We start from the raw sequence: 13,078 nt of genomic DNA, 5'->3' as shown, positions 1-13,078 counted from the left end.
CTGTGTTACAGCTTTTACAAACGCTATCTCTCTAAACCACACTACCTTCTGTTAAAGACAAGGATCAGGAGGATTTTATATGTTAAGTGACTTAAGGTCAATAAACAATAGAGTAATACGAGAAGTATAAAAGTATAAGAGATGAAATAAAAGAGTAAATAAGAGAAGTGAGATCAATACACGCCCAAGCATAGAGTGCACGCCCAAGCATGAATGCAAAGAGTTATAAAGGTAACTTCTTATTCGACTCCTTTCGTAACATCAAGTTAAGATCCCCAAGAAGAAGGAGAACGTCTTCTGCAGATGGGAATTAAGACTGAAATTCAGTTACTCCTCCCACATGAAGATTTTCCCTTTACTTCCAATTTTAGAGAATTAAGATTTAATTTTAGTTAAGAGAACTTGTGGGGTCCTACAAATGACCTTGTTTCGGGTCTCTCAAGATGAAGTTGGGTAATTCGGGTAAACGCTACCATGACAGTTGGCTATGTTTCTCAATAAGAGGAATCTTGTTCTTTTACACATTTTGCAAGGTGAATCAATGTTGAGGGTGAGTGAAAGAGGTTGTGAGGTGCACTCATGGCTGGGGCTTGGACATCAGAGAATACATTACATGTTTTAAGAGAGTTGAATGTTGGGAGAGAAATATGGAGGCCCTTTTGTGGAGGTAGAATTATTTATTGAACTACTGATGATTGCATAGGCCACGGGAGGCAGGAATTTGATTAGCCTTTGCATTTAAATGGCCAGAAGTAGTTTTTATTACTTCCAAGAAATTATGTCAGCGTTTATTAGAAAAAAGGCCACGGAGGATATGCCCAGAGAGTGTACCATCTTAGAAATCTTCTTTGGACTATGAACTTCTTAAATGCTCTCCCAGATATGATAATCTAACATAAAATAATGATATTCAAGAGTTATGGCTTCAAGTTCAAAGAGTACTAAGAATTGGAATAGAGTCCGGAATAGTTCTGGATAAGATATTTGATTCGTAAAATTAGCCTGAATGTGGTCAAATTTATATAGGTGAGCCAAAGCTTAATGACATACATTCATTTTGTTACTTTAGACCCTGAGTTGGTTTTGAGAACACTGGTTATTGGTATTTCCATAATCCAAATAGCAATCAGGATGAAAGGTTTAATTCTCTACAAATGAAAAGAATACAGCATACTTTTTTTTTTTTTTTTAACAATATACTGGTTATGTTTTTTCCTCCTCTACCAGTTTCAAAAGTCTGGTATTATTTCATCTCATTGATAACATATTTATCTCTTGGATTCCGGAATTTAGTGTGTTAATATCAGGCTGTCACACCTGGTCGGGTTTCAGCTTAACTGGAAACCCAGTAAGATGTTGGTCCTCATACATTTTCAGGTACTTTGTGGGCACTCTAAAAATACTGCTTAATGAAAGTTGGGATAGTTTAACTGGAGACCAGTCCCCTTGTTTTCAGTTTTTTAAAACTGATTTTTCCATTATTAATGCTGTGCTCCAAAAATATGGGAGGAAGGTGGAATGATCATTAAGGTTAAGTTCATAGCTGGCTTCTGTTTGGTAAACTGCATCGGCCAGTACCTTCTCTGGGTGCTTTCCCAACATGAAGCGTATTGGTAACATCACAGCTGATCAGCATCAACCCAGGAAATCAGCTGATACTGGGTTAGTCGATGGGATCTTTCATTCTTACAAAAGTGGACTTTACAGAGTAATAGCAACTTATCCTGGCTTTATAAATTGTCACCATTCTAAGTCATGTGAAACATGATTTATAAAGGTACCCATGTGCTACAGGCCAATTGCTTGATTGCTGCTTTCAGAGATATCTCTAATTAATCATTATCTTAGATGAGTGCAAACAGCTTGTAAATAGTTAGATACAAATGATTCTCTGCTGAATTATAGTGGGCTGGGAGTCACAGCTGCTGCAATAACTGTTAAGCATTTTAAAAGATAAGCTGAGATTTAGACAAAAACAAATTTATCATTTGTTTCTAAATAGATCGTTATTCTTGATTTGTGCCGAGAGTAATAGTAACTAGTATTTGCAAAGTATTTTACAAGTTTATGAAGTACTTCTCATATATTTTAAGAGCTACTGTTTATTATGCCAAATACTGTGTCCAGTTCTTGAGATACATCTTTCCTTCAATCCTCACAATTCTGAGTAAATATTACATTATCCAGATGTTAGCTTAGGATAAAGGAATCAAAAAAGAACAAAGGTTGGGAAAAGGTTGGCTCTCCAGGAAGCACCTCTCATTTATCAGCTTTTCCCCTTCAAAATGGGATTTCAAAGTCAGAGTTACCCAGTCACAGTCACAGAACAGTGAAATGTGAAGGGACATTAGAGGGGACTCAATCTGGTAAAAACGGAAAGTATGATGATTATGGAAAAATACTTCAAATCACACAATGCTGTGGATAAAAGAACTCTCAGTTACATGTAAGTAGGTGCAGGGCTTACACTGGACTTTGATCATCGGTCTGTTTCATTAACCTGTCTATGGTTTTGTTTGCTAGAAGTCTATTAGAATTTCAGATACAAGATTTGCTCATTTTATATCTTTTTTCTCTCTCCTTTGCAAGTTTAACATATTTCCTGATGTTTTGGGAGGCAGAGGTTTAACTTGGGAAAGGACGATGGGGCTCTATCTGCATTTCATAGAGATATTTGGTCCTTAAATGAAATGCATTCGCCCAAACCTCCACTTAGCTCTGGGGAATTCATCTGCCTTAAGGAGGGATGTTCCGCACTTCTCTAGTTACTGTTGTGCTGGGATAATATTTTGACATATTAATCTTTTACCTCTCTCTATTTCCCTGTTTCCTTTCTCTCCATTCAAGCAGAAAGTAGGATCAGTATTAATTGTTCCAGGGGAGACACATCACAAGGCAGAAAATAGAGGTGTCTACGAGTCTTTTTTTGCTTTTGTTTTCCAAAGGCCTAAACCTTCAGAAGAAAGGAATTTCTAGATCTAGATAAAGGGTTTTGAAGAAACGAAAGCAGGGAAGAATTTCTCCAAACTGAAAGACTGAAAAGAGATGTTCTCTGGTTAGAGGGGGTGAGGGACATGGACACACACACACACACACACACAAACTTTGATGGTTTGTCAGGGTATAAAATTCTAGAGCTGTGGTATAAACCTAAGAAAAGACAAAGGAAAGCCCATGAAGGGCTGATGTTAAATGTAAGTATCCCTACGTCCCACCCCAACGGATACTAGCAGAATAGGGGCTTAGAATCAGAAGTTCTGCAGAGTTATAAAAAAGTAGAAGGTTTTCTCTCGGGGACACTGGAATTCATGGGTTGAGATTTACATCTACCATGCTAGCTAGAAAACATATCGTGTGGATACATGTAGCTTTTAATGATGTTCATCAAAGAGTTAAGCAAACAAAATAGAAATAATCTAAATGTTGTTTGATGAACCATTATAATATATGTATGTATGAACATTATTCAATTATTTAAAATATTATTTATGAGACTGCTTAATTAGGTAAAGGTGTTCAAAATATTATGTGATATGATATTGTTATAAAATACTATCGACAGTATGATCCAATTTTGAGAGGAAAATATATATGTATACATAAAGAATAAACTTGAAGAAGATACATTACAGGAGGGACTTTAATGTTTTCCTTCAAGTTTTTCTTTAATTTCTAATGTTCTACAAATAACAGGCATTCCTTTTATAATAAGAACAATATGATGAAAATCATAAAATTAAATTAGTTTATACTTTGCACTGAATGTGCTACACACTGCTTTTATGGAAAAAGTCAGGGAGAGAAGGCTCCTACCCTTCTCACACAATTCTGCTGGAAGGGGGACTGGAGTAGTCATCCCTTCACCTGCTGGGCTATTCTCATCAAAATTATGCTTAAAACAAGATCAGGAACTGGAGAAAGAGTGAAGAGTAAACAAATAAATTCTAAAAAATGAAATGAAAGACCTGAAAAATTAGAAAAACTAAATATGAATAATTTGAGATGGAGAAAAATGACATCCTTACACTTTCTTTGTTAGCATCGGGTCTTATATAAAGTAAGTACTTAGCAAATAGTGACCAAGACTGAAAACAAATAGGGAAAGGAAAGTGTTTGGAGCTCCTGAATAGAAAAAAGCTCTGGCTTATGAAGCTGATACATTTTCTAAATAAAACATGGGTGTATTAGTTAAGGAACACCAACATGGAGATTATTCAGTGTCAGAATGGATGAGAATTTTTTATAACAGAAGGATATGTGGAGTTCTGATAAGGAATTCTGATTTTGATTTGATAATAAGAAAGTTTATATATAATACTAGCATAATTGTAGTCTACATTTGGAGGACAACCAGATAAGTAGATGTAAAATATATTCTATAAAAACAAAAATTATAAATAGGGGAACACATTTAATTCGAATTGTGTTACACACGAACAGAATCTGAACTAGTGATTTCTTAGTGCTTTTTTATATTTAGAAAAAAATGTATAATAATCAAAGCAGGTAATTTAAAACCACACATTATTATTTAGAACTTAGACACTTCCTAGTATCTCTTGACAAATCCATAACATTAATGTAAGTTATAGTAATAGGAGATTAAATTGCATTGACTATAAGTTCCACATATTATAACTTCAAATTCCACAAGAAACTCCTTTTATTTGCTCTGATCAAATTACTTTACATTCAGCTGTTTCCTTGAAACTGAAAACCAACCTGGGATTCTTACTGACATAAAACATTAACTCTCCACATACTCATTGTTTCTTGGTCTAGTCCATCTTTCTAACATTAATTAATTAAATATTTTATTTATTATTGTATTATTTAATAATTTTTTTATCTTGGCAGGGGCAGGGGGTAGGTAACTAGGTTTACTTGTTTTTGGAGGAGGTACTCGGGATCGAACCCAGGGCCTTATGCATGCTAAGCATGCACTCTACCCCTTGAGCTATACCCTCCCCCCAAGTCTATTTTTTAAAATTGTACTTACCCTTGGGTATATGACTGAGTTTATTTCTTTGAAGAATGAGCAACTTTAGAAATGGAAGCCCATTTCTCAAGCTGCTTCTGTGGCGTTTCACCCACGAGGACTTAAGACTGGGCAGATCCAATGACACGGAGTGGATGGCGTTGTTGCTGAGGTTTAATATTTCCAGAGCATGAAAATGCGCGAAAGAGCTCAAGGTTACTTTTGATATGAGATTGTTACTGAGGTCCAGATGTCTTATAGTCCATTCTTCTTTTTTCATGTGAGTTTGTAAGAGAACCTTGAAGAAATTGGAACTTACAGCATCCACCGTGGCTGCTATCTGTGACATGTCCACAGGTATCTCATGCTTTCCAGCAAAAGAACAATTTGTCAGAAGATATCCATTCCACTGGCACTTGGAATTGAATAAAATACTACTTTTTCTAGATGGGTTTGTCATTGTGCCAGTAAAATAAAGACCTATCACCATGGTAATGACTCTCAAACATAGGTTTTTCATAATGCCTGGAGAGAGGAAAATTAATTGACTTTTTCAAAATAGCTTATGTAAAAACTAACAGCAAATAAGCAGAAAATTTAATTTTCAATTTAAGATTTAGGAACATTATTCTTCCTTGATTGCCCATTTAAGTGAATGTTTAATTTCTTACAAACTGGGGCAAAGTGTAGCTTGCAAAATGGTATACAGCTATAGTATAAAATTACATTTATGACACATTTTTAAAGAAAGAGCTCCCCTGATTTGTCAGAAAATACAAATTCACTTGGGCCTCACCTCTGTCTGCTCTTCCAGGATCATTCACCCTGCCGTCTGCTTAGGAGTGAGGGAAACCTACCAAGATTAAAGACTTCTCTGCTTCCTTGCTAGTCATTAGTACTGAGCAAAGTCTATTAGCTTATCTTACAGCACTGCAGTCAGCCGTGTGATTTACCATGTGAGTAACAAGTCATCCAGTTACGCTAAACTGTGGAACTGTATGGGTGGAAAGTTCAACTCACGAGAAGAGACTCTTGATTTTTTTTTAATGACTAGAACTACAAGCTTTGTCTTTGTGGCTTTTGTGACTTTTCAAATCCTTTTGAAATCATTTAGACATATGCAACATTAAAAAATGGATTATAAAAAGGATGCTCTGCCTAGGACCCATGAAGATATAATAAGATACAGAAACTCAAGTAACTTTTTTCACCAAAGATCCTTGAGAAGCACTTAAAAGCTTTAAAACAAGTATCTATAAAGCACAAAAAGTAATTTAAAAAGAAAATCGAAAGGATAACTTTTGTGATGTGTTTTAATTAAACCAAGTTCCATTAAAAAAACCAATGTGCATACAAATAACCACATTATTCAGCATGTAGGTTTACAATAAACCGTCCCTTGCTTTCTGTTCTAATGGCACCACTCTGGTCCTCATCACTACTCTGCAGTACTAGGATGGTCTATTTTCCAGCCACTGCCTCTTGACTTTCCTTCTTGATTCATCCAGGTTTCAAAGGGTTACTTCCCCACAGTACTCTTCTCCTCACATCATCCCCCCATTTAAAATTCTCCTAGGGCTCCTGTAGTCCAAATCCCTCAGGCTGGCACTCCAGGTTTGCATTACTTACCTAACTTTATGAACTAGTTTTAAAAGTACATGTGGAGCAAATACAAGATGCGGCTTCTGTACCTCAGTATATATATATGTAGATCTCATGCAAAAATGAGCTTTTAGTTCACTCCAATTCCAAGCCCAATGCCTTTTCCTCCCCTCAGTCCAAATCCTACATATATCCTTCCAGATCCATCACAGACCCTATGGCCTGAAGACCCTTTTTCCTGCTTTGGCCTCTATTTGCACCTTATGTCTTCAGAAATCTTTCAGTGAATATTTATTAAATGAATGAATGAATGCATGTTTGTAACATTCAGTTTGACAGAACATTAATACTATCCCACATTGTTATTGCTTTGCTTTGTGTCTTTTTTAAACACCTCAAAAGACTAAGCTCCCAGAGGGTAAGAGCCATGTATAGATAGATAAAATTTCCCCCCATGTTTTATATTTTTAATAGTCCTCAGTCTGTCATTATATATATATGGCTCCATCACCTCTCTCTCTCTCTCTCTCTCTCATCTCATCTCATCTATGTATTTTCCCCCATGTTTTCTGTTTTCAATAGTCTGCAGTCTGTCATCAGGCTACACTCTGCTTGGATAAATGAATGATGGAGTGAATGAAATTTACCATGTAACTTTTAAAACTTTGGTTTCATACAAGGTCAATTCTCCCATGTTTTGAAGGGCATCTAAATTCAGGTACGTGTGATCATGAACTGCAAAGGTGCCCTACACCATGGAGGAGTGACTTATCTTTAAAGTGTGCCTTTCATGCAATATCAGAAATTGAATTAATTTGTATAGTCAGAAAGATATTTGTTATTATATTCAAAGCTGCAGTCATTATATATACATACAATTATATAGCAAGCTAATGGAACATCAGCAACAAAACAGTTATCATCCACAGGCATATTTCAAAATTGAACAGAAACATGTGGTTGAAAAATACTTCTTAAGGAGACTTAAGTTAAAGATTTTCATTGACCTGATTCTTTCTATGAAGAGATTTATCTATAATTAATAGATGTGAGTTCAAAACAACTAGATAAGGATAATCATATCTTAAAGTGAAAAGTATTAATTTGTAAAGAAAAAAAATATATATACACACTACACACAAACATATGTATTAGGTAAGGAACACCCGAGAACTTCAGAAAAATCTTCTGAGGAAACTGGAGATAATTAGGTGAAATGTTAAATCTTTAAATAGATATATTCGAGCTGAAGTATGAGGAAGCAGTTAGGAACACTGGGCGTGTGTGTGTCAGACAGCGAGACAGGGAGAAGGCAGTATCAAAAACAGAAAGTAGAAAGGAAATGAAAGTCCATTCTTACATAAAACAAAGAGAAGTTAAAACAATTAGAAGTCAAAAACCCAAAGAGGCTAGTTTTGCTAAGATGTAGAAAGAACACAATAGGAACACTGTTCCTAAGGCATACCTTTGGTCCTCCAGGAGTTTTCAAATGGGTCTCTCTCTGAATCAGCCAGGTGGGGATTTTAGACCTGAGCCTTTGAGGCTCCACCCATCCGCCCTGGAGCCTGCCCTGTAATAAAACTTCAACCCCTTCATCTCCAGACTCTGGCCTCTTGCCCTGGTGACAGCAGTGACAGTGACACAGAGTGTGGTATACAATTCTGGGCATACTAGGGGGAAAGCCGCCGGAGAGAGGCATCCTGCAGTGCACGGAGGGCAAGACTTTCCAGACTGGGACTGCACAGCTTCTAATTCCGAGCTCTAGGATTCCAGAGACATTACATAAATTCTGGTAGTGTCCAAATTCTCAAGCTAAATTTACATTCAGCACGTTTATATGATTAAGCAGAAACCTGGAATATTTTAACAATTAAAAAATTAACAGCAAACAATTTACAGAATCTTTATTGTTAACAGAGGTCATTAATAGTTACTACAAACTGAATTAACTGAAAGTCAAATCAGTAACTTGAAACAAATTTATAGGTTTATTTTTGTACAGCATAATTTGTAATCTTCACCCCCTCAACACTTTAAAAAAGATTACTAAAATTATCAGCATTTTAATGGTCTCCGTTTTCTGTCAAATTTAGCACCACAACATTCTCACTCTCTTAAAAAAAACCCCTCAAAACTAGGTAGAGCTTCTATCTTTCATTCAAAACTATCACACACAATTTATTTTGTTTTTTCATAATGCAAAAAGAATACAAAAAGTATATTTTCAAATATTACAGACCATACATAGACAGTCCTGTGTGTTGTTTTGCATTTTTCCCATCTGCCCATTAGACAGCCTCTAAAATACCTTGCTTTTATTTCACTTGTCCCCCTTATTATCGCAATCTACCTCCAAAGTGTGGTAGTCACTCAAACAAGCACGTGTCTGCCCTGCTCTCCTGGGTGCCTGTCTTTGTCCTCCACCTCCTCCCGGTCTGCTGCCTGCCATGTCAGCACTCGATGCAGGGGAGGAATCAGCAGAAAGAGGAAAAGTTAACATTTCAGTTTAGAGAAAAATACCATCTGATGGTGAAAATGAACAGCTGAGGCTTTACTGTAATGCAAAATAGGTCACAGGTGAAATGGACTTGTTTGTTCTTGTTCTGTTTCAGTGAAAAAGCAAAGGCTACCTGTAAAGTGTCCTAAAATACTATACCTGTTACCTTAACAATCAGTTCTTTAAAAACATTAAAATATCCTCTCATGTCAAAAGCACTTAATGGAGATGTATCAAAAGCAAGTTTCTCAGAGGAGCAAAAATAGATTATTTCGTGAATCACATTCAATAAATAATACTTTGTAACACAGTATTCTGTGGTTTTTGTAAAAATATTTTATCTAAACAAACTTTCAAAACAAATCTAAATAGAGCAGACAAGTAATGAGTGTAAAATTTACAAATACACTGAGTATCTGAATGAAAATTCCAATGGATTTTCTCTGAGTATCATTCAGATATTAAGTGGTTCTGAACATCACTACAACTAATAACAACCAGAAGTCACAAATTTCACTCTCTCTTTTTTCTTGACTTAAAAACTGCACTCAGTATTGGAAGTTAGTCAACCTCTACTTTAGGATAGTTTCATGACTATTCATAATCTCTAAGGTATTTGGTTTTTCTATCAGAGAGAACTGTGGCAATATTGAATGCAAATTGTTTTTTGTATTGATTTTTTATCTACATGGTTCAAAGTGACCAGGACAGAATATTGTTACACTTGAATGCAGACTGGGGCCTATGATTTATCACTATTGCCTACTTTACACCACACTACTTTGAGGTCTCTATTCCTGATGCTGTGTATGTCTTAATAATACCAAAGAGTTCCTTTCAAGTCAGATATAAAATACATTGCAAATCAACTGGCTTGAGGTTGTAAATCATTACAATGGGTGGTGATGTTAGGAGCAGAGATTAATTCTCATACTTACATAAAATTCCTTATATTATTTCCTGCATTAGCACCATTTAGTCCAGTGCTTCCTGACTTTTTTCAAGGTATGGCATAGATAGAAAAGGGTATTATCTATATGGCAAGCTAGGGGAAACGCACCAGTCATTCCCGGCCAGCAGGACTTGCCCGGAGCATGGCCTCCCCAACTCCCCACTGTACTTTCCTGAGGGTGGAGGGTACACATATCTTGGCAACCCTTTTACCCATTCAGGTACCCCAGTTGGGAAAAGCAGGTAACCCACAACTAGGCCAATTTGACCTCTCTATATTATTTTGGAACTGGCTGGAGATAGTTTAAAACCTGACAGTGATTGGTCATTTTTTTGACAAGAGATTGATTTATTTTCTCTTAACTAAAGTAAGCATACCTGTTTTGTTTGAGCCTTATCTGCTTAGGTAAGTTTGAATTAGTCTTTATTCATCTTTCTAGAGTTTTAAATGATTAAAACTTCAGTGCAGACAGAGAAAAAGATGCAGTATTTAGAAATAGGTACATCTAGGTTTGAACCATACCTGAATTCCAATCCTAACTTTGCTCTTTCCTCTGTGACATTAGGCAAGTTTCTTAACTTCCCTGATCCTCAGTTTCCTAATGGGTAAAACTGGGACAGTAAGACCTGCTTACAGAGTTGTGGTGAGATTAGAGACACTGCATGTGCAATGCCTAGGACAATGCTGGGCAGTGTGGGATGCTCAACCAATGACGGCTCTCATCATTATTTAACAGCTAAAGCTGAGATGCTGCTTAAATTTCTACCACATTATGAACACAATATTCATCAATATTTAACGAGTAAACATTCTATTAGAGTATTTTCTTCTTGGTGCAAAACTAAGGAACCGTAGTTTCTTACCACCTCCCAGATGTGAAGTTCTTTAATGACTTCACTTGCATGCGAGAATATGGCTGAAAGTTAATGCACTAAAAATCTCTTTCCTCTTAGAAGCCAAAAGACAGAGCATGTAACGTTTATTGACGGTGTACCTTTAAACATCCGGAGTGGGTCTATCCCCATTAGTTACCAAAGCTTACTCAGAGTGAGTCTAAACAGTTGCTTCAGCCCTTTAACCTTTAGACAAGGAATAGTGGAATTTTAAAAACACTGCTTTAAAGATCAGTTTTGATTGTGTTCCTTCTCAATTATTTTAGAGAACTGCAAAATGAAGATCAGTGCAACTTAATGAAATGTATTAGATTTAGGCTCTCTGAGAATATTTTAAACATGGAGATTACACAATACATACAGCAGTGCTCTGCAGACAAAATAATTACAAGTTATCACAAACTCTGTAAAAACATGATTTGCATGCCCACCCTTAAAAAAAAGTCAAGTCAAAATGTGAGGGTACTGAGACCTCTCGGGGTCTTCTAACGAGTGTCTCCGCAGGGGCTGTCTGCAGTTTGGCACCCCATGTTCTGGCCTGTCACCTGCACTTTGAAGAGGGTTCCGTCAGCGCACACGCAGAGCTTGTAGCGCACCCAGTCCCCTCCGGCCGGCGGGTCTCCGCTGGAGGAGCTAGGGAGGCGGGCTGGGCTGACCATCACAGTGCCATTTAGGATGATGCTGTTTTCCTGTTAAGCGAATAAGCATATGGTTTATTTACATCCACATGTAGGGACAGAAAAAATTAATAAACAAAACTTTCGAGAATATTAGCAAGAACAGAAGGCACTAAGACGTTATACAGTCATGACCAAAACAACAAAGAAAACAAAACCAATCAAGATTCAACTAGTGACCTCTTAGTAATTGTTCATAATGTCTATCAATACACTTGTTAACACAATTTATTTCTCAATTAGTTAAAAATTATATCAAAATTTCTAAGTGCATAATAAGCCTGATGCTGATAGAGTCTCAGATGATATTCACTTGTTACTTCCTAAGAGAGTTTTAACAAAGTTACTGACTGAACAGTTTCTCACAAGACTGTTATCCTCTGACAGAAAATTTTAACTTCCAATGTTTTTTTGCAACACTGTAAATGAAGATTTAAGCCATATAATTTTAAAGACTAGGCACTCAAAGAAAACTGCCTGGAGGTTCTCATCTTCAAGGCCACTTTCCTAGGAACACTCTCGTATTGCAGATCCTTTCTTTTTTGGAACTCCTAAACCTCTCTCTCTCTTCTGTCCTTTTCTTCTCTTTATTCATTCAGCAAATAATCATTAAATGTCTCCTCTGTGTTAGATACTATTCAAGGTGCTGAGGATACAGCAGTCAACAGACAGGTAAGGTCCAAGTCCTTGTTATTTTACTGGAGAGGGGCAGATAATACACACCTGAACAAGCAAAACAAGCAGGACATTATCTGAGAAAAGCAAGTCAGGGTAGGTAGAGAGAGTGACCAGGGAGGGGTTCTACTTTACAGAGGATGGTCGAGGAAGGCTTCTCTGATAAGGTCAGTCCGATGGTAACTGGATGACGTGAAGGAGTCAGGCATGTGGGTAATTGGGCAGAGGAAACATGTGCAAAGGCCCCAAGGTGAAGACGTGACTGGGGTTCCAGGAACAGATAGGAGGCCAGTGTGGCTGAAAAAGAGACTGAGAGAGTCAACTTGTGGGCAATGAGTCAAAGAAATAACTAGGGGCCAGACGTGTAAGGCCAGGGAATGGACTTTGGAAACCATCTGGAGGGTTCTGAATAGGGAAGGGACATGATCTTTTATAAAGGATCACTCTGGCTCCTGTATAGAGAGCTGAACACAGGGGTGAAAGAGGAAGCAGGAAGGCCACTTAGGAGGCGATTCTGGCAGTGCAGGCAGGAGATGACCCTGGTTTACACCATGGCAGTGGTGGTGGAGGTGATGAGAATCAGCCAGACTAAACGTCTTCTGAAGGTAGAGCCTGAGGGCTCTGCTGATGGACTAATGGGTACCGCTTAACAAGACGGGAGCACTGGAAAGAAGTGCACATTTGGGGGGGGGGATATGAAGACTTCAGACTTGTTAGGTTAGAGATGCCTATTAGATACTGAAGTAGCGAAAGTAACAAGGCAGTTGGATATGTGACCCTTAGCTCAGAGGAGAGATTAAAGCA

The 13,078-nt window shown here is 37.2% G+C and overlaps 2 protein-coding genes across 10 annotated transcripts in view; both read right to left on the bottom strand.

The window, feature by feature from the left end:
- The window catches only part of LRRC66 (leucine rich repeat containing 66), a 30,995-nt gene extending 22,667 nt beyond the window's left edge, over positions 1 to 8,328 (bottom strand). For 7 of the 8 annotated variants that reach the window (XR_012500950.1, XR_012500952.1, XR_012500955.1 and 4 more), the window contains exons 1-2: positions 5,775 to 5,857; positions 5,000 to 5,503 (exon numbers count right to left, since the gene is read on the bottom strand). Coding sequence is in view for 1 of the 8 variants with exons in the window: in XM_074348101.1 (XP_074204202.1) it covers positions 5,000 to 5,498 (499 nt within the window). In the remaining 7 variants the exon portion in view is untranslated. Of the gene's footprint in view, positions 1 to 4,999; positions 5,504 to 5,774; positions 5,858 to 8,045 lie in introns of those variants that run through there. The other variant, XR_012500951.1, reaches the window with a different exon arrangement.
- A 141-nt stretch (positions 8,329 to 8,469) lies between these two features.
- SGCB (sarcoglycan beta) overlaps positions 8,470 to 13,078 on the bottom strand; it is a 20,014-nt gene continuing 15,405 nt past the window's right edge. Inside the window, exon 6 of one of the 2 annotated variants that reach the window (XM_074348144.1) lies at positions 8,470 to 11,611. In XM_074348144.1, the coding sequence (XP_074204245.1) occupies positions 11,408 to 11,611 (204 nt within the window). In that variant the 3' untranslated portion in view covers positions 8,470 to 11,407. The remainder of the gene's footprint in view (positions 11,612 to 13,078) is intronic. The other variant, XM_074348148.1, reaches the window with a different exon arrangement.

This window comes from Camelus bactrianus, chromosome 2 (genome assembly GCF_048773025.1).
Source record: "Camelus bactrianus isolate YW-2024 breed Bactrian camel chromosome 2, ASM4877302v1, whole genome shotgun sequence".
Classification (NCBI taxonomy): domain Eukaryota; kingdom Metazoa; phylum Chordata; class Mammalia; order Artiodactyla; family Camelidae; genus Camelus; species Camelus bactrianus.
The sequence above is the reverse complement of the archived record's forward strand: the minus strand, read 5'-3'. Positions and strand labels throughout refer to the sequence as shown.